General features: G+C 51.1%; 2 protein-coding genes across 4 annotated transcripts; one reads left to right on the top strand and one right to left on the bottom strand.

The window, feature by feature from the left end:
• The first annotated feature begins 195 nt into the window (after nt 1-195).
• Nucleotides 196-22,060, top strand: SLC4A8 (solute carrier family 4 member 8). 3 transcript variants are annotated; one of them, XM_052702851.1, is made up of 25 exons: nt 196-368; nt 5,022-5,103; nt 6,248-6,382; nt 7,287-7,422; nt 7,494-7,654; nt 8,560-8,712; nt 8,876-8,964; nt 9,084-9,241; nt 9,676-9,763; nt 10,272-10,418; nt 10,492-10,583; nt 11,146-11,320; nt 11,663-11,796; nt 12,591-12,836; nt 12,932-13,037; nt 13,834-13,995; nt 14,725-14,838; nt 15,171-15,332; nt 15,874-16,125; nt 16,847-16,915; nt 17,456-17,629; nt 17,837-17,974; nt 18,387-18,487; nt 18,686-18,797; nt 18,972-22,060. In XM_052702851.1, the coding sequence occupies exons 1-24, from the start codon at nt 324-326 to the stop codon at nt 18,771-18,773; spliced, it is 3,207 nt and encodes a 1,068-aa protein (XP_052558811.1). In that variant the 5' UTR covers nt 196-323; the 3' UTR covers nt 18,774-18,797; nt 18,972-22,060. The 3 variants fall into 3 exon arrangements, with proteins under 3 accessions (XP_052558811.1, XP_052558809.1, XP_052558808.1); XM_052702849.1 differs by having other exon boundaries at nt 5,019-5,103; nt 18,686-18,790; XM_052702848.1 differs by having other exon boundaries at nt 5,019-5,103.
• Nucleotides 22,061-23,513: 1,453 nt separating this feature from the next.
• LOC128090470 (pro-glucagon-like) lies at nt 23,514-25,174 on the bottom strand. The gene is made up of 3 exons (XM_052702835.1): nt 25,074-25,174; nt 24,240-24,374; nt 23,514-23,583 (listed from the first exon to the last, which is right to left on the bottom strand). Exons 1-3 carry the CDS (start codon nt 25,172-25,174, stop codon nt 23,514-23,516), a joined length of 306 nt encoding a protein of 101 aa, XP_052558795.1.
• Between the last annotated feature and the right edge of the window lie 298 nt (nt 25,175-25,472).

The raw sequence follows: 25,472 nt of genomic DNA, 5'->3' as shown, positions 1-25,472 counted from the left end.
GGAAAGGAATTGCTGGGGGCACAGAGACATGGGGGTGATGATGATGGGGGCCTCGAGGGGCGATGCCGGGGAGCGTAGGGGCCGTGCCGAAGGGGATCTATGCGGGGGGAAGAAGGGAGGCTGTCAGCTGCCCCCCCAGTGTCCCCCCGATGCTCCCCCAACGGGCTCTGCCTCCTTCCCCCGCCCCCTCCCGGCCCTGGGCGGGGTCTGTTCCCGCTCCGGAGATGGTGGAGCCGATGTGAGCGGATCGGGGTGCAGAGCGGCTGCGGCCCCCCCTGGCCCCGAGCCCCGGGGGGAGCCCGGCCCCCCCCCCCAGCCCAGCTATGCCCGCGGGCAGCACCGAGCCCGATGGCATCCTCAGCTATCAGGTGGGGGTGCATGGGGGGGGGGGGTACCCGGTGCGGCCGGAGGATGCTCTGTGGCTGCTCACTGCGGCATTTCCAGCGGCGGAGGGAGGGGGGGGGGGGAGAGGATGCAGGATGGGGGGCATGCAAGGCGTCTGCTAGGTTGGGGGCAATGTGTCTGCAAAGAGGGGGATGTGCGATTGGTCTGCAGTGGGGGTTGCAAGGGATGGGGAGGGAATCTGTAAAATGAGGCATAAGGGATGAGTGGAGGGGAGGGGGGGGGTGCAGGCTCTGAAATGGGGGTGCAGAGAGGAGGCAGATGTAAGGCTGAAGGGTGGAGGTAAGGGGGCACGGGGGGATGCACAAGGTGGATGCAAAGAGAGGTGAAAGGCGCCTGCCTGGGAGGGGCACAGAGGGCGTATGGGGGGGGGGTGTCTCTGGCTGGTGGCACCTCCCTGCCCCCCCTCACCCCCCCCATCCCCTCCACACCTGGATGCGTCCCCTTTGTGTGGCCACAGCCCATCGGAGCAGGGACAAAAGCCCCACAACACGCAGTCCCAGGAGGGGTTGGGTGCAGCAGGGAGCAGCAGAGAAGTCCCCCCACCTTCCCCCCCATTTTAGCATCATCTTATCTGGGCTGTCCCCAGGGAGCACCTCCTGGCCCATTGCACCCATCTATTGAGCATTCATGGGACCCAGCACCCCATGGGACCTGGCACCTCCCATGGGACTCCATACAACCCATCAAACCCAATTGACCCCATAGAATCCCATTCATTCGACCCTGCACCCCAGGGAAGCCTGCACCCCTCACTGGACAGCATGCCTCCATTGCATCCTGCACCCTCTGTGGGATCCTGCACCCCATAGGACCTCCTACATCCCTCACAGGACCCTATGGATCCCTCTCTGGACACCATGCACCCCTCATGGGACCCTATGCACCCTCCATGGGACTCCATGAACCCCCAGTGAGACCCCAGATGTCCATTGGACCCTGCTCCCTTTGTAGGATCTTGCACCTCCTCTGACCCTCTGCACCCTCCATGGGACCACATGCATCCATTGGTCCCCATGTCCCTCATGGGTCTCCACAAACCCCATGGGATCTTGCACCCCCTGACACCCTGGACCCCACATGGGATACATGCACCCATGGGATCCTGCAGCCTCTATGGGAACCCATGCACCCAAGGGACCCCACAGCAGCCCGGGGTCCCCCCTCATATCTGGAGCAGCTGCCTTCAGTGCCAGACTGGGTATGGGAATGAATTCACCTTCCCTGAAATGGAGGGAGATAAAGATGTAGGGATGGGGATGGAGCAGGGACTGCTCTCAGACCCCCTCTGCCTCCTTCCCAGATTGGCTCCATGCAGGCAGCTGTCCTCATCCCATAAGAACCCCAAGATCAGACTTATTCATTCCATTTGGGTGCAATTAATCCCCTCCCATTTGCTCAGGGACCCTCACAGACCCCGTGCTCCCATCTCTGCAGCTCTGCTTGTGTGGGGTGAGACAGTGGGGATGGGGCTCACAAAGTGCTTTCTTAACTGGAAAAGCTGCAATGAGGCAGGGAAACTGAGGCAGGGCACCCATAAATCCCTACTGCAACATGAAAATAAAAGAGAAGTTTTTGCTCAGCAAACAGCAACGTGGAACAGCTGCTGCTGCTCCAGAGCTACAAACAAACCCTTGAAACTCAGAGTCCTCTTTCCCATATTGTGACAATTGGGTGTTTTCTATGAAACCATGAGATCTTCCCATTTCCCCAGAGAAATAAACACTGGGGGTCCGTGCCTTAAGGGACAGAATGTTTTCTCAGGGCCGTTTACTTTGCTGGCACCATTACACGATGCTTCAAACAGGGATGGGCTGCTCAGACCCCAGTCAGACTGTGGGTTTGGCACAAGGAGGTGCCCCCCATTTTCTGTAGTTGCACCGAATGCTTGAATAATACAAAAGCAGCAGGATTGGAGCTTGGATCCCCATGGGATTTGTGTTGAGCAGAGCTCGGTGTCGGCTTCCCTCGCCGTGTTGTCTTACAGCTGCCTCACCTTTCAGGGCCAGCGCTTCACCTCCGTCCTGAGCGGATAGCAGGAGGGAAATGTGCAGCACAGAGGGATGAGCTCAGAGCGGGATGTAAGGCAGGGCAGTGGAGAGCTGGGGAAGAGAGGAGGTGGTGACCCGGAGGGATCCCACGTTCTTGTGTTCCACGAGGGTTGTGGGCAGTGGTTTCACCAACGTGGGGTGCAAAGCTGCAGGGGATGGAAATGAGAAACCTTTGCACGGGGCTCCGCTTTGCTGCATCCTCGACCTGGGAGGAGGTTCTGCTGGTTAGAAATAGGTTGCCTTGCTTTGAAAATTTGGAAGAAGCTTTTTTAATCCTTCACCAACTTCAGTCCCGTGTTAGGGCTCAGTTTGACTAATAAGGGGCTAATGGAAGTCGTGCCAAAGTGAGACCTTCCTGCAGTTTGCACAGGAAATTGCCACAAAACCCAGTGCCATCCCATAATATTGGTTTTCCCGACAGTTCGCACATCAGCAGCTCAGATTTTAAACGCCCAAACGACCTTCAGCCGCTCCATTTTTCAGCCCCGTTAACAGATGGGCTCCAACCTGGAGCACTTTGGGCACCGCTGCCCTTGGCTCAACCAAATCCCTCATCCCGATGGAACTCCAGCAGTATTTTGGCCATGACCTCAGTTCCTGTGGGATGTGGGGATCGGGATTTTGGAGCAGCCCCAGGGCTTGGAGGGCACTGGCTGGTGGAAGGGTTGGTGGGGACATCGTGTTGGTGATGGGAGCATCATGTTGGTGGGAGCATCATTTTGGTGGGGCCATCGTACTGGTGGGGGCATCATGTTCATGGCAGCATCATTTTGATGGGACCGTCATGCTGGTGGGGACGCAGTGTTGGTGGGACCACCATTTTTGTGGGGACATAGTTGGTGAGACCATTGTATTGATGGGATCATCATGTTGATGGAGCCATCACGTTCATGAGACCTTCATTTTGATGGGACCATCACGTTGGTGGGGACACCGTGTTGGTGAGCATCTCCCGGTTTCGGAGTGCGTGTCTTTATTTAACCTCACTGGCCGTGCCCCATGAATTCTGGTTCCAGAAAACCCACCCGTGTTTGTTGGGACTGGGGGCGTCACTGGGTTCCTCCTGGTGGGGGCAGCTCTGCTGGGGGGGGGGGGGTGCAGGATCCACTCGGATGTCCCGGAGGAGCCTGGCTAAATGCAGGACCCAGAGGCTCCACCTGCCCTCAAAGGTGATGTCCAACGTGGGGCTGAGCCAGAGAGCAGCTGCAAGATAACTCTTGTGGAGAAGCTGCAGGTAGCATGGCCAGAGCTCCTTGCACAGCACCCAGAGGTGGTGCCCTGGGGAGATGGTTTGTGGTGGGCAGGGTGGTGCTGATTGGTGGTACCCACTGAACACACCCAAGCTTGCAAGTTGGCAGTGATTTTGTTCTGTGCTTTCATCCCATGCTTTTTCTGAGGTTGTTTTGTACAAATCTGGGCTGGGGGAGCTGAATTTGCTGCTAAAATGGGCTGAAGGTGAGCAAATAAGGGAGCCATGAGCGCTGCTTTGGCCATGGGATCATCAGGTCAACCCCAAGAGCAGCCCTGCTGTCCAGCACATCAATCTGGAGAGCAGTGGTGTGGAGAGACCCCCATTCTCCTTCCCAACACATAACCACAGATAGGGGGGTGAGCATCCTCCTGAGCACCTCTGCAGCATCAATTTCAGCTGCAAATCTCCAACAGAAAGTGCACCATTATCGTCTGTTGGAACAGCCCACAATCTTCTGGTGGCTGCGATGTCAGGTATGGTGAATGGGAATTCACAGCTTCCAGCCCTTTGCCATCCCCCTTCACGGAGGAATAATTTGGAACCCAGTGGAAACACAACGGTGCTCACTTGGAGGTCGCAGTTTCTCTTTGCGTTGGTGAAAACACTGCGGTCGTTGTGGTTGAATTCCTGCCGCCTGAGTGGATGTGAATGGAGGAATAGATTTTCGGCTTGTGATGCACAAATGCTCTCCTGATGCAGCAATGGTATCTCAGCCCAGGAATGCATCGGCTCTTTTGCAAGGGGAAAAATCACGTTTTCCATGGAAGGCAACCAGAGCTGACCGTGCTCCCACCGTGCTGGAGATGGAGCTGCCCTTGTAGGTCTCTGCTTTTGGAGTTGGTGACGGCCGTGTCCTGTGGCCAAGTGCCACCTAGCGAGCCCTGCAGGGATCTCCATCCGGCACAGCTGCACTGCATCTTCAGGAATGGAAAAGTGCATTCCACCCCCCCCCCCCCCCCCCCCCCCCGCCTTGAAATCTATTTATTTCATAGAATCAGAAAATGGTTTGGGTTGAATGGACCTCAAGGATCATCCAGCTCCAACCCCCCTGACGCAGGCAGGGCTGCCAACCTCCACATTTGATACTAAACAAGGCTGCTCAGGGCTCCATCCAACCTGGCCTTGAACACCTCCAGGGATGGACGGGGCATCCACAGCCTCTGTTTGTTCTAGGAAGCTGCAAAAGCAAAGAAGTACGGGTTTTGTCTTTGAGGGCATCTAACACACGCTACCCTCCCCTCCTGCAATAAATACTGGCAGCCTCAATTTCTACAAAAACACAAGAATAAAATGTAATCCTGCTCCTTGCCCAGCAGGGACCCGATGAAGAGGCAGTGGTTGACCAAGGAGGAACGAGCAACGTTGTCAATATCCACTATGAGAAGGAGGAGCTGGAAGGTGAGAGGTTGGACTGGATGATCTTTTCCCACCTTGATGATTCCGTTAGGCGATAGCAGAACCTGCTGTGCCTGTTAACCAAGAAACACGCTCCCTTTCACAATTTTCATATTATTATTTTATTTAATGGAGGAGGGCAGGGTGAATCCCAGAACAGTAGAGCTGGAAAGAACCTTTGGGTTCCTCCTGCTCAGACAGAACTCTATGGGCTCCATGCCCTTGTCCTGGCTCTGGGCAGCACCAAGCAGATCCCAGCCCCATCCTTCTGGGTTCCTCCTTTAGATGTTGATCTGCACTGCTCAGGACCCCCTCCCCTTTTGTCCCTCACGAGCAGCCTTCTCAGCCTGTCCCCACCAGGAGGGACTCCAGGCCCCCAGTAGCTCTGCACCCTCCACGTTGCTCATTCCAGCAGTTCCCTGTCTGCCCTGAACTGGGAGCCCAGTGCTCCCAATGGGTTCTCCACAGTGCAGAGCACAGCGGGAAGCACCTCCCTGCCCTGCTGGCTGTGCTCTGTGCAGTGCCCCACAGGGAACCTTTGGCCAACATGGCACACTGCTGGCTCATGGTCACCCTGTTGATCAACCCTTGGTCAACTCTTGGTCAACCTGTTGGCCACCATTGACTGTCTTGACATGCTGCTGGCTCATGGTCACCTTGTTGGCCACCGGGACCCCCAGGTCCTTCTCTGCAGAGCTCTTTTCCAGCAGCTCAGCCCCTGACCTGCACTGATGCATGCTCTTATTCCTCCCCAGGTAGAGAACATGATTTTCCCTCAGTGAACCCATGCTGACTGCCTCTGATAACCTCCTTTTCTTCCATCATCACAGCTCCCTTTCTCAATGAGGCTGCTCCTGACTGGATGAGAATTGCAGACAGGGCTTCAATTCTTTGTTTTCCTCTTGTTCTTTAGCTCAGTATCAGGAGGGTGACCTGATCATTTCACCACCTTGTCCTTATTTTAAGGATAATCCCATTTCGTAATGAACAACTCTGAGCTTTGTCCAGGCAAAGCTTGAGTTGAAGAAGAGATTCAACCCTCCGGTGTTACTTTTAAAAAACAGGGAGCCATGGCTTTTTGTTGTTGTGTTGTAGCAAAACTCAAGTAAAAATAAGCCCACTGTGTCACGGTGCTGCTCTCCCACAGGACACCGGACCCTGTATGTGGGTGTGCAGATGCCCTTGGTGAGGCAGAGCCACCGGCACCACCGGCCCCGCAGCCAGAAGCATCGGAAGCGCGAACGGGCGAAGGAGGCAGCTCCTGAAGAGCAGGGCTACCACTGTGAGTCCTGGGGATGAGGAGCCTTAAGGCTGGGGGGGTCTGGCTCTGTGGGGTGGCCTCGAGGGCTATAGCTGCTATTTGGGATCAAAACTGCATTATTGAGCAAGGGTCTCTATTTGCAGAGCTGGAGCTGGGGAGCTGTGGGAGTTAGGGATGTTACTGGGCATGGAGGGGATGGGTTGATGGTTGGATTCGGTGATGCTGGAGGTCTTCTCCCACCGTCACGATTCTGTGATTCCTGTATTGATTGAGCGTGGTGGGGGGTGGTTGGATTTAGTAATCTTATAGATGCCTTTTCCAGCCTTAATGATTCTATGATTCTCGTGCTGATTTGATGCCCGGCCAGCTGCTGTTTTGGGGGAAAATTGCATTATTGAGAGCAAGAACCTCTGTTTGCAAACTTTTCTTGGGATTTTTTTTTCCAGACAATTAAACACATAGCCTCATCTTAGGGAGTCTGTCTTCATGTGGGAAAGTCACATTTATTGGAGGACGTAGAATAGATTGGAGGAGACTGGGAGGGATTGGAGGGGGGAAAAATTTATTTTCCAAAGAAGTGGTGATGCAGTGGCACAGGCTGGTGGCCCAGGGAAGCAGTGGGATCACCATCCCCAGAGGTGTTCAAGAACCATGGAGGTGTGACACCTGGAGACGCAGTCAATGGGCATGGTGGGACGGGTTGGGGTCAGACTGGGTGATCTCAGAGGTCTCTTTCAACTTTAATGGTTCTGTGATTCTATGATTCTGTTCATAGAGATTCTGTTTGTATGATTCCATGATTCTGTTCATTCTGTTAGGGATGTGGTTAGGGGGCACGGTGGGGATGGACTGATGGTTGCACTTGGTGATCTTATGGTTGACCTGGCCCCAACATGGGGTGTTTGGCTCTGTGCTTCTCCCATAGACACTCCATCACAGCGGGTGCAGTTCATCCTCAGCACCGAGGAGGACGAGCAGCACGTCCCTCATGATCTGTTCACCGAACTGGATGAGATCCGCGTGAAAGAAGGCGAGGGCACAGAGTGGAAGGAGACAGCGAGGTAAATGGCAGCTCCTCCTGCATCAGGGCTGTCCGCAGTGCCGTGGGGCTGACCCCGAGCGGTGCCTGCAGGTGGCTGAAATTCGAGGAGGACGTGGAAGACGGCGGCGAGCGCTGGAGCAAACCCTACGTGGCCACACTCTCCTTGCACAGCCTCTTTGAGCTGAGGAACTGCATCATCAAAGGCACAGTGCTGCTGGATATGTGTGCCAACAGCACCGAGGAGATCGCAGGTACCGCTCGGTGTCGGGGTGGGACCGTGCGCTGCAAACCTTACCCCCAGGCATCCCATCCTTCAGAAATCCCGTTGCAGTTTTGTGTCTCAAAGGTTTGTTGGGCTTTGCTTTGGCCTGGCGGAAGGCTGAGCGTTTTCTTGCAATGTGGGACCCTTCTGAGAGCCATTTCTGGGGCTGGAGAAACAACTTGGAGAATGTTTTGCATCCAAAGCAGGCGTTTGCGATCAGGGCTCAGCAGTCTGCTCATGGAAGCATGGAGCTTTGCATAGAGCTGAACCTCTTAGAAATGAACACAGTCTGCATAAGGGCTGAGCCTCGTTAAATAAATTAGTTATTACCAGCTATTTCCTCACGTTCTTTTTTTCCCTTTTGCCTTAACACTGAGGATTTGGGAGCTTTGAAGGCAGAGTTCATCTGGAAGATGACCAGGCAGTGTGTTTTGGGGTGAGGGGAGGAGGAAGATAATAGAAGTTAATTGGAAAAGCAGGCTTTGGAGAAATGATGGTTGACTGGTGGTCCCCATTCAGCCCTTTCAGGAGGCAGGGGAGTCACAGCCATTCTCAGCACATTTCTCAGCAAATTGCAGTCATTTGGTGGAGGGAACTCAGGGAAGGTCTGTGCTTTGGGTTGCTTTTAATTTGGTTGGATACGTGGAGCAACACTGAAAGACCAGACCAGGCGAGGAAATTGCATTATTTAGAAGGAGAAATAATTACCGTAGTTGAGCAATGAATAAGCACTTTGATGCTGTTTTTTAGCAAAAGAAAATTCTTGCTTTTGTTGCAAAAGCTGAGTTGCATTAAAAATACCTCATGGAGTAAAGCTGTGCCCGTGCTGAGCTGTGCTGCATCCCTCTTGGGTTCTGCAGGGGTTCTCCTCTCACATCCCTTTCCCACCCTCAGATATGATCCTGGACCAGCAGAACCACTCCAGTGAGTTTGATGAGAGCATGCGGGAGAAGGTCCGTGAGGTCCTTCTCAAAAAGCACCACCACCAGAACGAGAAGAAGAGAAACAACCTCCTCCCCATCGTCCTCTCCTTCGCTGACAAGCCAGGTGAAGGGTCCTATAGGGCCAGGCACTGGGTGAAGGTTCCTGTAGGGTTTGGCACCAGGTGAAGGCTCTTGTGGGATCTGGCCCCGTTGGACTTGCCCTGCACGAGGATTTATGTCCCAGTTGCTCTTTGTCTGTCTTTCTGAGTCTTTCTTTCTCCTCCCAGCCCAAACGCTCATCCCCCATCCTCCTCCCACCACCATAGAAGCTAAAAATGGGGTAAACCACGACACCAGCCCCATGGATTTAAGCAAGGTGAGATCCTGTAGCTTTCTTAGGGCTGGTTTTGCTCTTGCAAATGTGTCTACAGCAGAGTGCTGTGGGCTTCCACTTTGGGGTAAGAGCCTGAAAAGCCCTTCGTTTGATGTGCACAGGCAGAGCTGCACTTCATGAAGAAAATTCCCACTGGGGCTGAAGCAGCAAACGTGCTGGTGGGAGAGCTGGATTTCCTTCAGCAGCCCATCATGGCCTTCGCCCGCCTCACCCCGGCTGTCCTCCTCTCGGGAATGACAGAAGTCCCCATCCCAACCAGGTCAGAAGGAGAAGCACAAGGTTCTTCTTTAAAAATAACAACAAAAACCAACATCTAAATTCATCCTGAGAGAATGAGGCCAGCAGGAGCGAGTCTGCAAGCACATTTCCCCCATCTCTCGTTCTCCACCTTCGTTTCTCCCTTCCCTGCTGTGGTTTCTAAGGGCACTGGTCGATGGCAGTGAACATCAACCCCAAAATTATAAAATGCACTGGCCAATTGTAATGAACATCAACACAAAAGTTAAAAACCGCCCAACTTTAATGAAAGTCAGCTTGAATGGTCAGTTGGCAAAGGGGTTTTGATGAGTTTAAAATCCATCACCTGTGTGCCCAGTCTCAGGCTGTGCTCTGGACTGGAAGCTGCTGGGATTTCTTTGGGTGCTCCCTAAGCAAGGACCTGTTCTTCTCTCTTGTTTTGTTTTCCTCACTCAGGTTTCTGTTTGTGTTGTTGGGACCAGAAGGAAAAGCCCATCAGTACCACGAGATCGGCAGGTCCATGGCCACGCTGATGACGGATGAGGTGTGATGAGATAATGCAGATCCCAGGGTTGTTTTTGGCTTTCTTCCTCTCTCCCCATCTCCACTGCAGTGAGGATTTCGGATCACCTCCACTGTAGCAAGGAAGCAGATCTGGAGACCTGAAAGCTCCCAAATTTTGCACCTAAAGCCAACACCAGGGGTCTGCATCGCCCCATATGGAGGGCATGGTGGAGATGAGTTGACAATTAGACTGGATGACTGTAGTGCTCTTTTCTAATCTTAATTATTCTACGATTCTGTCCCAGAGCCCACATTCCCATCCTGGTTGCAATCCTGCACCTCATCCTGCTCTCCAGAATCCCCAACATGCGAAACCTCTTTAAGATGACTGAAGGATGGGAGGAAATGACCCCAAATCCCACGATGCACAAATTTTTCCTTTTGGGGAAACTTGGGGGAAAACTCTTCCGCGTTTATCTGGGAGTTTATTGCGCTGGTTAGGACAACAGTGCTGCATTGTCCCCTCACCAGCTGTCCCCTACCTGCAGGTTTTTCATGACGTTGCCTACAAAGCCAAGAACCGGGCTGACCTGGTGGCTGGCATCGATGAGTTCCTGGATCAGGTCACAGTTCTGCCACCAGGAGAGTGGGACCCATCGATCCGCATCGAGCCCCCCAAAAACGTCCCTTCTCAGGTGGGTGCTGCTGTGGAGGGAGGTGTGAGGGGGTGGGTGGGAGACTTGGGAATAAATCCATCTCTCTGTACAGAAAAAAAGGAAGGTGCCCGGAGCTCTGGATGACAATGCTTCTCACAGAAAGCCTGAAAAACATAGCGGCCCTGAACTGGAGCGGACAGGAAGGTGGGAGGTTCAGTATTCTTATTTAGAAAAAAAGGGGAGATTTGAGTGAGATTTGGGGTGGAAATTCTTTAGCCAGAGGGCAGTGAAACCACTTCTGCCCATAGAAGTGTGGGTGCCCCATCCCTGGAGATGCTCAAGGATATAGATGGGGCTCTGGACAGCTGATGGAGGAGTGGGACCAACCCAGGGCAGGTGGTGAAGTTGGAGGGGCTTTGAGAACCCTTACAACTCAACCATCCTATGGTTCTGTGATCTTGAAGGACCCTTCCATCCTAACCACCCTGTGGTTCTACGATCTCAAAGGACTCTTCCAACCCAACCATTCTCTGGTTCTGTGATCTTTGAGCTCCCTTCCAAACCAAGCCATACTGTGGTTTTATGGTTCTATGTGGTTCTATGATGGTGTCTCAGGGTAGCTCCTTTTCATTGTTGGAGGGTTTTTTTGGTGTGTGTAAAATGGGAGAGGGACACTGCTTTTTAGCTATGGAAGCTGCTCTATGCCCATAGTTGCACAAAATTCTCCGTTCTGCCTGCCCTATCTATTTTCTTGTCCCTCCTCCAGACTCTTTGGAGGTTTGATCCTGGACGTGAAGCGGAAAGCACCGTGGTTCTGGAGTGACTTTCGGGATGCGCTGAGTCTGCAGTGCCTGGCATCCTTCCTCTTCCTCTACTGTGCCTGCATGTCCCCTGTCATCACCTTCGGGGGGCTGCTGGGGGAGGCCACCGATGGCCACATAGTGAGTATGGGGTGATGGGGAGGTGTGTGGGGTGATGGGGAGGTGTGTGGGGTGATGGGGAGGAGTGTGGGGTGATGGGGAGGTGTGCATGGCCGTGACACAATGGGACACGGCATGATGGGACTTGCTGGGTTGGCAGTTGGGCTTATGACCTAAGTCTTTTCCAACCTAAATGACGCTATGTTTCTATTTACTATTTCTGTATCTCTATTTTCAATTGCAAATTTACTTTCTTTTTTATTTTTCCTACAATAATGCTTTTCTCACATTTTTTTTTCACTTTTTTTTCATCCACGAATGCTTTACCCACGTGATTTAATTGCTCTTCTCTTCCCCGGGCAGAGCGCCATGGAGTCGCTGCTGGGCGCATCCATGACTGGCGTTGTCTATTCCCTCTTTGCTGGCCAACCTCTCACCATCCTTGGCAGCACCGGCCCTGTCCTCGTGTTCGAGAAGATCCTCTACAAGTTTTGCAAGTAAGATTGGCTGCACGGAGCCTTCTGAAGGCTGAGATTTTTTTTTTCTGTTATTTTTCTTAATGGTAGCTGTGAGATTGGAGATGATCTGAACTGGCTACTGTGGCATGCGCCGAGTGCATTGCATATTCCTACCTCCAGGATGCAAGGGTTTGTGCAGAGTTTGTGGGGTTGAGGCAAAACAGGATGAGGAGAAATCACCTGTATGGAGATGTTCAAGATGGGACGCATGAGTGAGAGGAGACAAATCACTCTGTTTTGGGAGCATGAAGGAAGATTTGCTTTCTCTCAGCCACAGAAGCAAGTTTTTTTTTCCAAAGGCAGAAATACATTTCACCCAGACAGCCAAACAATTTTCCCTTCTGCTGAAATATTTGGAGATTTGATGATTTTGTTGAGGAAGCAGGAGCTTTTCATGCCAAATGCATACTTTCTGTGAGAGCCATTGCCGTGATGGCTGTGATGACAGTGATTAGCCACCCTTGCTGCAATTAATCACCCACACCATTCAGGCAGCTGGTGCTGGATGCCCAACCAGAGGGTTTTGGTGTTGGCATAAGGTGATGGGCGAACACAATGTGCTCCCCTACAAAGACCTGACCTCAGTTAGCCTCTGAGATACTGACACCGCATCACTGTTAAATAATGCTAATTACCTCATTGGCCTCTCCACCCATGGGCCCTGCAGCCCCGCGGCTGTCTGTAGTACACGCAAACCACATTCCTTGGCACGTTCCTACATCTCTCTGGATTTTCCCTGAGGGAAAACCCGTTCGCTTTCCCTCCCATCTCAGGGACTACGCGCTCTCCTACCTGTCCCTGCGGACGTGCATCGGGCTGTGGACTGCCTTCCTCTGCATGGTGCTGGTGGCCACGGATGCCAGCTGCCTGGTGTGCTACATCACCCGCTTCACCGAGGAAGCCTTCGCCGCCCTCATCTGCATCATCTTCATCTACGAGGCTCTGGAGAAGCTCATCTGTCTGGGAGAGACCTACCCGGTGCACATGCACAGCCAGCTTGACTTCCTCACCCTCTACTAGTGGGTTTTTTTCCCCTAAAACACCCCACTGGCAGCACCTTAGGGCTGCGCCAACGCTGCTCCTCCTTCCCTTCCCCTTGGTTCTCTCCTCCCAGCTGTAAGTGTGCAGCTCCCACCCATCCCACCAATGAAACGCTGCACTTTTGGCAGAGCAATGAGGTCAACCCTGCAGCCATCGCCTGGGAAAACCTCACCGTATCTGTAAGTGCCCGTTGGTGTCAAGGCGGTGCCAAAGCCCTTCGGGTGATGCTGTGCTTCAAACTGATGTGAAAAATCACTGCTGTGGTGCGGTGTGTGTGGTGCCCACCTGCGATCTTGGGAAGGAGTGCACCATACTCTTAGCTCTAGTGGTGATGCCTGTCACCCCCAGGCATGATGCAGGGCGGTATTTCTGGCTGGGAGTGAGGTTGGTGGTGGTGTGAGCACTGGATGTGTTGGAGGTCTTAAGTTCATGCCTGAAGGTGGTAATTGGTTCTTTAATTGGTCCTCAGTAACTCCAGGGCTAGTTCTTATTCAGCGCTGTCTGCACCTACATGCATAAGGCTTAGTATCCGAGCGTGCACATATCTGCATATCTGAGCGTGCACACGTCTGCCTGTCTGATGTGTCCCAGGGATGAGCCCTGGGAGATGGTGCTTTGTCTATCCTTTCCTACCATGGTGATCACCTCCCTCCTTTCCCTTTTTTCCCTTTACTCTGCCCCCAAGAATCCCCTTTGGGCATCTCATCCCCCTGTGGTGCCTTCAGCCATAGCTGCATGCAGTCCAAATGGAGAACGTGCCATGACTCTGTGCCCCATCACAGCCCATTTCTCCCTGTCCCCTCTGTTGATGTGTCACTCGTTAAGCTCCCGCTGCTCCTCAGATATAAATCTTCCCTGCCAGCAGCAGGCACAAGGTCACGGATCTCAGACCAGGCCCCCAACCCTGCCTCAGTTACCCAACATTTCCTTTGAGCACATGTACCTCTTTTGTGTCCTCATGCTCTGTTTCTCCAGGAATGTCGACATTTGCATGGAGAATTTCATGGACCTGCCTGTGGACACGATGGCCCCTACACACCCAATGTCCTCTTCTGGTCCTGCATCCTCTTCTTCTCCACCTTTGTCCTCTCGAGTTCACTGAAGATGTTTAAAACCAGCCGCTACTTCCCAACCAGAGTAGGTAGAAGGTGGGGGCCAGCAGAAGGCCCCACACTCATTGCCTCAGATATTGCAGCATTTGCCACCACTGGGTCAAGAACTGCTGATGGAAGAGCCTTGAAGGCCATGATCTCTGTTGGCTTGGATGGGATCTCCATTGGTTTGGATGGGATCTCCATTGATTTGGATGGGATCCCCATCAACTGTTTCCTTACCATTTCTGTGAGCTCAGTGATCTCTGCATTTCCTACCTGCCTGAAGGCCTGTCCCAGTGCAGTGTAAAATGATGACATGATTCTATGAAAATCAGACCCTCCAAAGTTATTTTTTCCCCTCACCATTGTGTACTCTACAGGAAGGTTGGTTCATATGAGCAGCTGCCATAGAAGAAGAGATATTTCTTCTCTATAGGGAACAAATGTACCTCAGTGCCTTATTCCCATTTCAGCAGTGAGAGTGGCTGTAGTGACAAATGTTTATTTCCAAATATTTAATAATGATTAAAATAAAAAGAATTAAACATCCCTTTCCCCTTAATTAAGCTGTTTTCTTTTCTATCTGACACCAGATCTCACAGGGACAAACACAGCAGCAGCTTCTAACCAAGGGATTCAGCTCACGTCCTCAGAGTGGTGGGGTTTTGTTAATCAGCCTTCATGTTGTTCGCATCCCTAAGCTTTTTCATCTCGTGCTGCTCCTGTGTTTGCCATGACCCTTTCTTTCAGCATCAATTTCTTGCCCCCATAGGTCCGGTCTACGATAAGTGACTTTGCTGTTTTCCTCACCATCGTCGTCATGGTGGTCATTGACTTCCTCATTGGGATCCCATCACCAAAGCTCCACGTCCCCCATATGTTCAAGGTAATGGGGAGCTTTGGCACAGGGTTGGCTTCACCCCGTGGCTGTGCTGCTGGGGACATCAACCTGATGATAATGGGGCTGGACAGGGCTGAGCCTGAGGGAAGTGCTGGCGGTGTGACTTTCTTCCACCTTCCAATGCATCACTTCTCTCTGGAAACGAGAAAACAACCCTAAAACTTGATATGGACAGGAGAAATATCTATGGGTGCTTGCAAAGAGTGCTGCTGAAACCCTTAGCAGAGAGTAATGCAAAGCATTGAGAATGCTTCAAAGTGGAGATGGAGGGGAAATCCAAGCTGGCAGGTGACACTAATGCTGGTGCTTTGTCCCAGCCCACCAGGGATGACCGTGGGTGGCTCATGAACCCCATAGGACCCAACCCATGGTGGACGGTGTTGGCTGCGCTCATCCCAGCTCTGCTCTGCACCATCCTGATATTCATGGACCAGCAGATCACCGCCGTCATTGTGAACAGGAAGGAGCACAGGCTGAAGGTAAGTGGTTGCGAGAGGAGAATCCAACCCCAACCCTAAAAAATGCAAACACATTTGCTTGGGGCAAACAGCTCTGCTTGGCAGGATGCTCCTCTGCATTAATGATGTCACAGGGAGCAAACAAGAAGGCAGTTTGTACAGGAAACCTTTCAGAGGCAGCAAATTAACCTTGTAACAATAACGAGGAGTGTTTTTGTTTTAAAATGTCAGCAGCAAATTTAGGGGAATGAATCGTTTTAACACAGTGCCAGGAACCTGCCAGTCACGTCTCACTTGTGAGTGGTGGGAGTGTGCTGCAAGGATGGGAAAAACTCGATGTTTTTTGAAGAGTTAGGAGCTGTACTGAAAATAAACCCACCCTAGAGTCTGCTTTGTCTGAACTCTGGACAGATTTTCACAGGGAGAACTTGTGCAAACCTGAGCATATCTGTAGTTGTTTCCAATTATTTTAGATTTGCAAAGAGTTGACTCGAGCTCGAGCAAGCTGCGAGTTTGGCTCATTGCTCTTCTGCTGTGGGATGCTCTGTTTCTCGTTCTGCAGAAAGGATGTGGGTACCACCTGGACCTCTTCATGGTGGCTGTGATGCTCGGGGTGTGCTCAGTGATGGGGCTGCCCTGGTTTGTGGCCGCGACCGTCCTCTCCATCACCCACGTGAACAGCCTCAAACTGGAGTCAGGCTGCTCAGCTCCTGGAGAACAACCCAGATTTTTGGGGATACGAGAGCAGAGGGTCACGGGACTGATGATCTTTGTGCTCATGGGCTGTTCCGTCTTCTTGACTGCTGTGTTAAAGGTAGGAGGAAAATGCAAAGCACCCAACAGCCTGGAGGATTTTTGGAGATTGCACAAAAGTAGTCTCTAGTCCCCTCTCCAGGTCCGAGGGGCACAGGAGGTGATCCCAGACCTTGAAGTGTGACCCATAATAGCAACTGGCCCCACTTGCACTTCCCAACCCTTCAGTTGGGCATACTTGAGGGCACCAAGCCACATCATTTTTTGATTGTCTTTTGGACCTGCCTGTGTTTATGGGCTACAGCCTCATGCATTCAGACCACTACATCCACTCTCTTTCCATCAGTAAGAGGACAGGTTGCACTGTGCTCAGAGCTACCGTTCCTGGTGGCTAAATGTGCTGCAGTCTTCTCGTGCACATTCCTCCCACAAAGTCATTTAATCTCCAGGCTGAAGGCAGGCACGCCACCTCTGCATTTTGCCACAGGAATATGCAGAGCTGTTTTCCTGCCGTCACAGAGCGCAGCATATGGTAGCATGGGTGAAATCACCTATTTTCCTGCAATCTTTCTGGAAAATTGGATTGTTCTGATGAAAAAGTGGCTCAGAAGTTCTGCCTAAAGCAGAGCGCTTCTCACATGCATGCACAAAATGTCCAGTGGATAAAATTCGACACATCTCCAGCCCTGTGGAAACTGGAAGGCTTTGGGCAACTTTATGCAGAATGAAAGGATAAGATTGAAAATGCAATGGCTTTACTTAAAATAGCATTCCCTTTGCAGTTTATACCAATGCCTGTGCTGTACGGTGTCTTTCTCTACATGGGTGTATCGTCGCTCAGAGGAATCCAGGTATGGACTGTTGCACCACGCAGATGTTTGCTCCCTGATATTTTGTCTTACTGAGAGAAGGGGAAAAAAGGTCTTGCAGCCAGTAGTGGGGGAAAAGAGAAAAGCCTCTTCAAGTGCAAGAGATGGAAATAGAGAATAATATTGGAAGGAATCCATAAGGGTCATCACGGAGCCCAAATTGTTGCTTGGAGGTGGTAGAGGCAGAGGAAGGGGGTCTGCAGGGCTGAGAGGACCGGGTGGGTTTGGTGCTGTCTGTGTTATGGCCTCAGTGCTTTGTTACGTGAAGATGGGAGAATTCGATGCAAGTGGAAGGAAATGTCTCCCTCTCGTGGAAGTTGTTGCTGGAGGATTCACTAGGCAAAGGAAAGTTAATTATAGAATCACGTGGGATAATTGCAGTTTGGTGACGGCTCTGCAGGGTTACGTTCCCACAGGAAGAGATCAGCGCTTATTGTGAGAGCCCTAATAAATTCCTACAGGTCTCAGTAAGGCCAGCAACTCCCTGCAGTCCCACAGTGGCATCTCCTCATTGTTTTGCAGTTCTTTGACCGCCTGAAGCTGTTTGGGATGCCGGCCAAGCACCAGCCTGACTTCATCTACCTGCGGCACGTGCCGTTGCGCAAAGTGCACCTCTTCACCCTGGTGCAGCTCACCTGCCTCGTGCTGCTCTGGGTCATCAAGGCGTCCCGTGCGGCCATCGTCTTCCCCATGATGGTTGGTGGCTCTCAACAAGATGCTTGCAGCATTGAACGGGGTGTAGTCGTGCCTCTGGTCTCACCATGGCTTCCCTTAAGGTCCCTTCCAACCCAACCATTCCATGGTTCTGTGACCTCTAAGGGCTTTTCCAGCCCAACCATCCTATGGTTCTACAATCTTGAAGGACCCTTCCAGCCCTACCATCCTATGTTTCTGTTTCTGAAGGTTTTGGCTCTCGTTTTTGTCCGGAAAGTCCTGGATTTTTGCTTCTCGAAGCGAGAGCTCAGCTGGCTGGATGACCTCATGCCAGAAAGCAAGAAGAAGAAGTTGGACGATGCCAAAAATGAAGCCAAAGAAGAAGAGGTAATGCTACTGGGTGCCTGAGTGCTGTGAAATTTCTATCACAGCCAGTCGTTAAACGGTGTGAGGAGTCTGGAACTAAGCAGAAGGAGATTCCAATGGCTTTTGGCAACCATTTTTTTACCTTAAATCATCACTTGAACAGACATACATTAAGCTTAACTGTTGAACAATCATACAACTTTAAAATGCCTTCTAAAATAAAATTGTTTTATTATTGTTGTTATTTTGATCATTATTATTATTGGAAAGATTTGCTCATCATGGGTCTTTAAACCCCCAAAATGTTTGGAGCGAAAGGTTTTCTTCCTGCTCCATCAGTGCTACAGCTGCCGAGGACCAGGAGGGGCAGCATGCAATGTCTGTGTGGGGTTTTTGCTCAAAGACAGGAGGTTGATCTGCCCTTCTGCTGCAGGAGTCTCAGCAAATGATGGAAGCTGCTGCTGCAAACTCAGTCCAGCTGAGCCTGGGGAAGACGAGCTACGTGGGTGTCCCCAACCAGAACAGCAGGGACAGGTAAAGACCCATCACATGCCAGGCGTGGTGGGATGGGTTGGGGTTGGACTGGATGATCTTATAGGTCATTTCCAACCTCAGTGCTCTGTGATTCTATTCAGGGACTCGGTAAGTGGGCTTGGTGGGGATGGGTCAGCGGTTGGACTTGACGATTCACGAGGTCTTTTCCAACTGTAAAAATTGGTTCTATGATTGCAGGACCGACCCTTCTGAGATCAACATCTCAGATGAAATGTCGAAGACAACTGTGTGGAAGGCTCTCACCATGAATGCAGAAAAACTCTGAATCCGAGGAGGAAAAAGGTAAAAGGTAATAGTAATGGTGAATGTGTCCGTGCTGCTCTGCAAGCCACAGCGCCAAAGAGCTCATCCCCAGCAACAGGCAGCAAGTACTGGGGAAATTGAGATTGGAGGATGGATGATTTTAGAGGCCTTTCCAACTTTAATGATTCTGTTTCCCTCTTTTTCTTCTTTCTCCCCTCAGTTGTCCTCTTTAGGGATCTTGGCTTTGAAGGAGAGGAGCGAGAACGTGACTCAGGGATGAGCCGGTGCAGCTGTGCTGGGTGGAGGAAGCAAACACGCACCCTCCCTGGTTCTCTCCTCCGAGTAGCAGGATTCCCATTAAAGCCATTTAAGATGTTTCCAGTTATCCTTGGTGTGCTTCAGGCATTCAGTATCTCTAGACCAGCAATCTGAGGTGCACCTCGCTGTCAGTGGGAGCTCGGTGTTGCTCAGCCTCCGTGTGTACGTGTGTGTGCGTGTGTTGTCGCGGTCTGTGGTGGTAGAGGGGCAGCTACCGCTTGGTCATTCAGTGCTATCTAGTTTTTTTTTTTTAATATCTAATCTCTCCCCTCACCCCCCCCCTCATTTCCCTTTTTCTGTCCAAATATAAACTCTGAATGTACAAAAGAATTTTCTGTTATATTTGACGCATTCTACACTTCCTTCTTCGTCACTGCCAGATTTTGGGCAACCAAGCCTTGCTTGGTTGGGGTCCTTGCTTGGATTCGCTCTTCCCTTCCATCTCTTACCGGTGTGGGAGAGATGTCCTTTGTGGTGGGAAGTGCAGAGAGAAAGGAGAAGCGTTTGTTCCAGTTTTGTCATCATTTTTTTGCTTTGACTCCAGAATCAGCAGGTGCCCATGGAAGGGCTTGGAATTGAGTGATCTTTAACAACTCAACGGATTGTTCTGTGATCATTGATCGTTCAAAGATCATTGGTTCTATGATCTTTGAGGTCCCTCCAACACAGTCTTCCTATGATTCTATAGCCTTTAAGATCATTTCCAACCCAACCATCTTATCATTCCATGATCTTTGAGGTCCCTTCCAAGCCAACCGTTCTGAGGTTCTATGATTTTTCAGGACTCTTCCAACCCAAACCATTCTGTGGTGCTTTGATTCTAAAAAGCTGAAATGCCACCTTCTTGTCCCTGGCTGTGAGTTGGATATAAGGAAACTCCTAAAACCCACTGCTTTGAATAAACCACGTAGTCATGGGAGCAGCCAGCCACATCCATTGCTTTCCTTGCTTTACATCCTCAAGAATACTCTGCTCATTTTCTTTGCCCCCCACCCCATGCAAAAAGCCTTTTCTCTTTCAAGGTAGCATGGAGCATCAGGAAAATGAATTATCTTCAGTGTCCCTTCTAACCCAACCATTCGGTGATTCTATGGAAGCAGGAAGAGGTTTTTCCTTTTTGCTTTCCCTGCTGCCCTGCAGGAAGATGCTGTTGAGCAGGGATGGTACCCATGTGCTCCTCACATTTTGGGAGCCATTGGGCTGTGGTCTCACCCCTGAGACAGACTCCTTTGGGTGGCCATGGAGCCTGGGAGGAAAGGGAACACAGAAGGGACAGTTGTCCTGTCCCCATCCCATGTGAAGTGGCTCCAGGCACTTGGAGCTGCTGCCATCTCCTCATCCCATTTGCTGTCCCATCCATCGGTTCAACCTTTCCATGCCTCAGACGAACCCAGAACACTAATAAATGGATGGGGGAAAATAATCTTCTGTAAGGATGTCAGTGGTGCATCAGCAAACGGGGCAGAAAGTCACTGATTTGGATTTGCAAACCGTGCTTTGGTGGCTGGTGGTTGTCAGAGAAAGAGAAGGGGATTTACCTCTTGCAGGGGAAAATAAACTTGAGTTGGAGGAAGGAAGAGCTGCAAAGCCTGGGTTTGCTCATTGCACGAGAGCAGTGCAGCTCTGACCTTGGAATTATTCACCCTCTGTCTGCAGGACAGCTGCTTTCTGTCTATTAGCCTCTGATTATGAGCAGAAAGTCGGTCTCCACTCCTGTTCGCCCCAGAAGGGACTGCGGCCAGGGGATGGGATTGTTTTCTACATGCACTCAGCGTCCCACAGCTGGCATTGAAGGAGCAGAAAAGTCCCAGCCATGAAGGCAAATATTATTGGTTCCTTATGTTAAAAGCAAACCAGGCTTCCTCAGAGTGCCCTGGCACAGGATGCACAAACATCCGGATCTGAAATGATTTTTTCCCCTGTTTGCAGGCCTAGTCTTCTCTCCTTCATTTTATTTTTAAGTTATTATTTAAAAGGAAGCAGAGTTCTAATTCTTAATGCCATTATTGCAATTGCAGCTGCAGTTCTTGGTGCTGCTGCTTCGTTTACTCACCACCAACCCATGGATTGCTCTGTATGAGCAGACTTGATTGGGGCTGGTGATCTTAGAGGTCTTTTCCAATCGTAAGGATTCCACGATTTGGGGAGGATTTGATATTTCCATGTAGGGGGCAGGGAGCACCCCAAAGGCAGCCCTGGAATCAGCATGGGATTAAAATCACTTCCTTGCAACGTGCCGTGTTGGTTCAGTTGGCAGCAAACTCCATTGCAGGATGGGTGCTGGGGTTCATCCTCATCTCTGGTGCCTTAAAGCAGCTCCTGGGGCCATGCACAAAGGCGGCTCTGTTACATGAGGGGACTTTGGAAGCACTGGGGATGCGAGGAGGAGGAGGAAAAGGAGGAGGAGGAGGAGAAGGAAGAAGGCTCACAACCAGCAGTGCAAAAAGCAAAGCTCCTCTCTCCCATAGGATAAAAAAAAGAAAAAAAAGAAAAAAAAAAAGGATCCTAAATGAATCCTATGGAGAGCCCTAAGTGAAGATGGGCGGGAGGAAAGTAAGAGGGTAATAAGCTTGGTGCTGGCACTTCTGTTTTGTCCCAGTATATTCTCCCTTCTGCCATCTGAATGTAGAAATAGAGGAATTATTTTTGTTCCGAGATACTGAAATGAATTTATTTTTGTTGCAAGAGATGATCTAGTTTGGAAACGCACAGTGTTGTAAATAAAACGGGGAGGAAAAGAAAACATCCGACCAAATCTGTGTTGTCTCCCAGTTCTGAATTTTAATTTATATATTTTTAAAGAATTCGATTTATTTAGGGCTCATTCTGTGAAACCCAAATGCCATCACTCCGTGTCGCTGTCTCGTGGTTCCTGTCTCAAATTGTTGCTGCTATTGACATGTTCCACCATCCCAGCCCCATCTGCTGGGTTTTCTCTGTCGTTCACTGACCACAATGGGAAAACCACCCAATAAAATCTGTTTGTGTCTCTGTGCTGCTCCGGTGTCTCTTGAAGGGCTGTGGTGCTGATGGAGAGGGTTGGAGGTGTTCCTGGAGATGTTTATGGATGTTTCAGACAGGTGGGGGAGTGAGCAGCACTGACCTGGGGGAAATCCATCCCCGCTGGGTTTTGTGAGCTGGTGGGAAAGACGTGACATTATTGGGGTTTTTTTTGAGCAGCATCACTTTGTGTCCTTGATCTGTAGCAAAACTCCACCCAGAGAGAGCAGTCCCTCTGTCGTGTGAGATTTTCTTTTGGTACTGCTTTCAATACAAACAGGGCAGAATTAAACAAAATATGTTCTACTTGTCTTTCATACTCCTTTATTTAATCTTAGAGCCATAGGTCTGAGCAGATGGGATACTCAGGGGGGTCAGGAGGGGGCACCCTGGTTACCATCTACCTAAAATTGAAGGAATTTGGAGAAAAAACGGGGCACCTGAACCAGCCCCTGTCAGAGATTGGTTCTCCCAAAGTCCTCAGGCAGCAGCATGCAGGATCCCCATGGGGTGCTGGGGTGGGTTGGAGCACCCAGAACCAGAATTAGGAAGGGCAGCACGGCAGGAACGGGGGGTAGAGAGGAAATAAATTGGGCAGAGATGCTGAGCTGCAGCGCTGATTTCAGCAGGGGATTGGGAAACACCATGCGGGCTCGTGCAGTGGTTCCATGGATCATTCCTTCTGCAGAGGGTCAGATTGCTGCTGGTGATGCAGGGGTCCCACAGCCATGGGTGCACGCTGGAAAGCCTGGGATTGCTGTTTAATTGTACCTTTTAAAAAGGAAATAATAAGTCAATAAATGGAGAGAGAGAAAGAGAGAGAAAGAGAGAGAAAGAAAGAGAGAAAGCAAGCAAGCAAGCAAGGAAGCAAGAAAGAGAGAAAGAAAGAAAGAGAAAGAGAGAAAGAGAGAAAGGGAAGGAAGGAAGGAAGGAAGGAAGGAAGGAAGGAAGGAAGGAAGGAAGGAAGGAAGGAAGGAAGGAAGGAAGGAAGGAAGGAAGGAAGGAAGGAAGGAAGGAAGGAAGGAAGGAAGGAAGGAAGGAAGGAAGGAAGGAAGGAAGGAAGGAAGGAAGGAAGGAAGGAAGGAAGGAACTGAGCACCAAACAGTTTAGCAGAACAGAAACTCTCCCACACACAAAGTGAAAATGGCTGAGCACAGCTCAGTGCAAAACTGCTTCTGCCCCGTTGTTGATGGTTGGGCTGCATGGATGGCTATACGATCTTGATGGTCTTTTCTGACCTTAATGATTCTATCATTCTTTGATTTCATAAACTATTTAACCCCCCCCCCCACCCCAAAAGCTGCTTCACTTTCCTCATTGTCCTCTATTGCCAATAAGCACTGGATAAAACCCACACGAGAGCAAAAGGAAGAGGTGGTGTTGGGAAGTTTTGCACCCAGTGTGTGGATGCATTTTGAAACGATCCTTTTTGGGGTTGGATGACTTACGCTGCTGGCAGCATGGCCAGGAAGGGGACGCTGCGGGGCTGCTCCCTCATGTACCTCTTGGTGGAGCTGTGGAAATAAGACAACAGCCATAGCAGCCACAACACGAGGATGCTCCAATGAGAATGTGCTGGGGACTTCATAAAATGCTTTTCATTGCCTCTGGAAATGGGATGAAGGAGGATGTGTAGCCAGAAATCCAACCGTACCCAACGTGGCTGGTATTTGTTGGGTTTCAGCACTTTGAAGTTTGTTTTTTTGGTCACGGGCAAAATTTAAAATATGGGCTGCTGTGAGAATGGCATCAGTAAAAGCAGAGATAATTATTGGCCTCATGTTGCATCAGGAGAGGTTTGGGTTGGGCGTTAGGAGACATTTTTTCTTCAAAAGAGTGGTGATGCATTGGCACAGGCTGCCCAGGGAGGTGGTGGAGTCCCCATCCCCAGAGGTGCTCATGAACCATGGAGATGTGGCACCTGTGGGTGGTGGAACGGGTTGAGCTTGGGCTGGATGACCTTCGAGGTCTTTTCCAATCTCACTGATTCTACTACTCTATTTAGAGCTGTGGTTTAGGGAGCAGTGTTGGTGGTAGGTGGCTGGTTGAGCTGGGTAATCTTAGAGTTCTTATCCAACCTTAATGATTCCATGATTCTATGATTCTATTGCTGTTGTCCTTTTGCACTGGGGTGTTTCCCTGCATCATCCTGCTCCCCTCTCCCCTCTACCTGTATCGTTTGGTGTTGATGAGCCAATGCACAAAGTCCTTGGCCTTCATCCTGTCCAGGTAGCGTGTGAAGTCGCTGGTGAAGGTGCCCTCCGAGTGCCGCTTAGTGTTGGATGGGGCTTCGTATGAGGGCCATCTGAGGGCAAAAATGGGGCAAAATGCAGGGATTAATGCACATCAAATAGAAGGGCTCCTGTGCCCTCCCTGCAGGAGGCTGCAAAATGCGGCAACGAGTGGAGCAGTGTCCAGAAAATCTGTAACAACACATAAAAATAATGGTGGGGATCTGACAAGCCTGGCCAGTATTGTCCCTTAAGTGCATGAGACGTCCTGTTCTGTGCCCTGGACCTTGCTTGGCTGCGTCTTTATGGACACCTCCAGCTCCAGGGATCTCATCACTGCTGCTCTCAGCCCTCTGCAGACGGGGGGCTTAAGGGCCAGCCCCTCCTGGCACAGAGACCACAGAGGGTCTCTGCACAGTGTGGAGACAGGCTCAGCACCACTCTGGGTGTCTGCCTCTGCATCTCCCCATGCAGCAGAAATCTCTGCTCTTTGCGGTGTTCTGCCATAGCTAACAGCTCCTGACACATGCTGCCTTTGGCCTCAGGGGGGGCCAGTTGCCTCTGTCCCCATAGAGATGGAAAGGAGAGAGGCACCCAGCCCTGCTCGCCACATTGCCAACACAACCTTTGGGTCTGGGCAATGTGAAACCCCTGTGGGACGTGGCAATGTGGGCTGGCAGAAAGGATGAATCCAAAGGCATCGCTCAATAGCGAGGGGCTCAGCTCTCAGCCTGCAGCAGCTGCCGCCTGCAGCCAACCACCCGATGCCATACCTGAGTGCATCTCCTGTGTCCCTCGGAACCACCTGCCACGCTGCTGGGATCAGCACAGCCAACACCAGCCCGGAGAGGTACAGCCAGCGGATGAGCTTCATTTCTCCTCCTGGAATTCAGATAGAAAAGTACAGCTTGCCATTGCTGTGGAAACCCCTCTAACCCTTCCAGCATGGTAAGGATGGATGTGGAATAAGAGATCCCTGCCAGGAGTGCCGGCAGCATTGTGGTGGGTGCACAGCTGAAAACCCATTCCCATCACTATCCATTAGCACATGGTCCTGGCTGTAGGCACACAGGGTTTGTAGGATCCAAAGACAAAATTCAACTCTGCCACCCCCCACCCCCTTTACCCAGCAGCAATATTCCTTCCTCACACTCATCACCACGATGCTGTGG

This window comes from Tympanuchus pallidicinctus, unplaced genomic scaffold (genome assembly GCF_026119805.1).
Source record: "Tympanuchus pallidicinctus isolate F22 unplaced genomic scaffold, pur_lepc_1.0 scaffold47, whole genome shotgun sequence".
Classification (NCBI taxonomy): domain Eukaryota; kingdom Metazoa; phylum Chordata; class Aves; order Galliformes; family Phasianidae; genus Tympanuchus; species Tympanuchus pallidicinctus.
Note: the sequence above shows the minus strand (reverse complement) of the source record. Positions and strands in the feature narration are given on the sequence as shown.